Genomic DNA, 2,267 nt, shown 5'->3' with positions numbered 1-2,267 from the left:
TTGACTAATTCTTGGTTCCTCATAGAGTTATCTGTTTCAATTTGGTTGATTCTAGATTTTAGCAAATCATTTTCCTTGGTTAATTTTTGGAGCTCCTTTTCCATATCATACACTTTTCTTTTTAGAGAAGATGTTTTCTTCATTATAATGTTTTTCTAATTCTGCTATTTTGGTTTTGAGAGAATTATTCATTTTGTCTTCTATCTCTCATTCAGTTTTCAAAGTTCCTTTTGATCTCATCTAGGAGAGCCTTCTGTGCTTGGGACCCATTCCCTGTTGATGTTTCAGCTGTGGGTGTGGAATCCACATTGTCTCCCTCTGAGTTTGGTTCCTCCCTCTGAGGATAGCAGGACTCCAGAGTCTTTGTATTCTGCTTTCTACCCATTTTGAGGCAGGGCCTTTGCCACGCCCTTCCTCTAGGGATCCCAAGCCTTTACTGCAGAGGGTTTTGCCCTGGGGCAAGAGTTACTGTTTTCTGGGTCAGAGGGAGAGTTTAGAGCAGGTGAGGTTCACTCTATCATCCTGGTCTTTGGAGGTCCTGATAGGGGCTTTTTTTTTTTTATTTCTGGGCTATGAAGTGGTAGCCCCAGGAGTATATGCTGTCCAGAACAGGGGTCCCTGTATTTGCTTATTACCTTGCTCTTTCCAGTCCCCACTCTTTGGTGATAGGCCTGGTAGTGGCCCTTGTGGTTGGTGGGAGGACTTCCGGGCCTGCCTCTCAGTCTGCCAGCCGGGCCTTCTGGGCCTGCCTCTGAGTCTCCAGAAACTTTGTAATCACTATTAACCTCTCAATGGTCCATCAGAGATATTCTCATCATATTCTTTTAGATGGAGTGAAAGGTTCATGGTGACATATACCTGACAAGTAAAATTTCTCTTTCATCTCAGAAAATGTCTTCTACACCTTAGATTTCTGAACAAGCAAGGATTTACTGCTTTTGACACCTATTTACCTCCTATCAACAAAAAGAAAAATGACTTCTAATGATATGTTTTGGGGCCTCCTTTTTCTGTTTCAGACAGCATTTGGGACAATGGGGAACTCCTTCCTCCTGGGCCTTTATACCATCATCTCCTTCACTGGTCCCAGGCTGAGACACATTGACTTGCTTCTCTTCCACTTGGCCTTTGTCAATAACTTGGTGCTTCTGTCCAAAGGGATCCCTCAAACAATGGCTGATTTGGGCCTCAGCAATTTCCTGGATGATGTGGGATGTAAACTTGTGCTTTACTTTCACCGAGTGGCCCGGGGCCTTTCTCTATGTACCACTTGCTTCCTCAGTGGCTTCCAAGCCATCAGTTTAAGTCCTAGAAGCTCCAAGTTGGCAGAAATCAAAGCCAAAATCCCAAAGTTTATTGTCCCATTCTGTTTCTTGTGCTGGACTTTTCATTTGATGTTATATTGGTTTATTCTGTTAAATATCAAAGCTTCAACAAGGATGAAAAACATCACTGAGAGAGATAATTTAATTTATTGCTCTGTTCCAATTGGTGTTTCCTTTAACGTTGCACGATATGTTTTCATATTTTCCCTTCTCGACGTTTTATGTATAGGAATTATGCTGACAACCAGTGGATATATGGTTTTTTTCTTGTACAGACATCACCAGAAAGTCCAGTACATTCATGGCAATAATCTGACATCAAGTAGCTCCCCTGAAACCAGAGCCACCCAAACCATACTGCTGTTGGTCAGCATGTTTCTATCTTTTTACTCCTTGAATTCTATTTTAACATTGTGTATGCGGTTGGGGAAGCTGATTTCCTGGCTGGTTCACCTCAATGTTTTCCTAGCTGCCTGCTTTCCAGCTTGTAGCCCCTTCGTTCTAATTGTCAGTGACTCTCAAATCCGCAAGCGTGCTTTGACTCTCTGGGATAGAATATAGCTTCCAGTCCAATAAAATTCTGAAAAAACACAGGTAGGTGATACAGCAGATGGAGAGCTGCACCTTTCAGTTCAAAAGATCAGAACAGCAATTCTGCCTCACATACTTAGCAGATATATGAAGCAGGGTAATTCACTTCCCCTTAGTATGTATCATAATCATCATTTATAAAGTAGGGATAATAATAAAGTTATCTCTCCAGAACTTTTGTGAAGATCACAAGAGAATTGTAAAACGATTTGTGAACCTTAAAATGCCATATAAATATTAGACATAATTTTTGTTGTTATTTTTGCCTTTATTAGTATTGTTAATTGTGTTCACCTTCTCTCATCTCTCAGGGGGAGAAATATTGAAGAAATCATTAATATGAAATAGCAA

General features: G+C 40.8%; 1 protein-coding gene across 1 annotated transcript; it reads left to right on the top strand.

Moving 5' to 3' along the window:
* The first annotated feature begins 974 nt into the window (after positions 1–974).
* On the top strand, positions 975–1,886 carry LOC138176885 (vomeronasal type-1 receptor 1-like). The gene has a single exon (XM_069107821.1). It carries the CDS (start codon positions 975–977, stop codon positions 1,884–1,886), a length of 912 nt encoding a protein of 303 aa, XP_068963922.1.
* Positions 1,887–2,267: the final 381 nt, after the last annotated feature.

Source organism: Petaurus breviceps, unplaced genomic scaffold (genome assembly GCF_028583685.1).
Source record: "Petaurus breviceps papuanus isolate PSGF00001 unplaced genomic scaffold, PetGlider_PUasm1.0 90294, whole genome shotgun sequence".
NCBI lineage: Eukaryota > Metazoa > Chordata > Mammalia > Diprotodontia > Petauridae > Petaurus > Petaurus breviceps.
The sequence above is the reverse complement of the archived record's forward strand: the minus strand, read 5'-3'. Positions and strand labels throughout refer to the sequence as shown.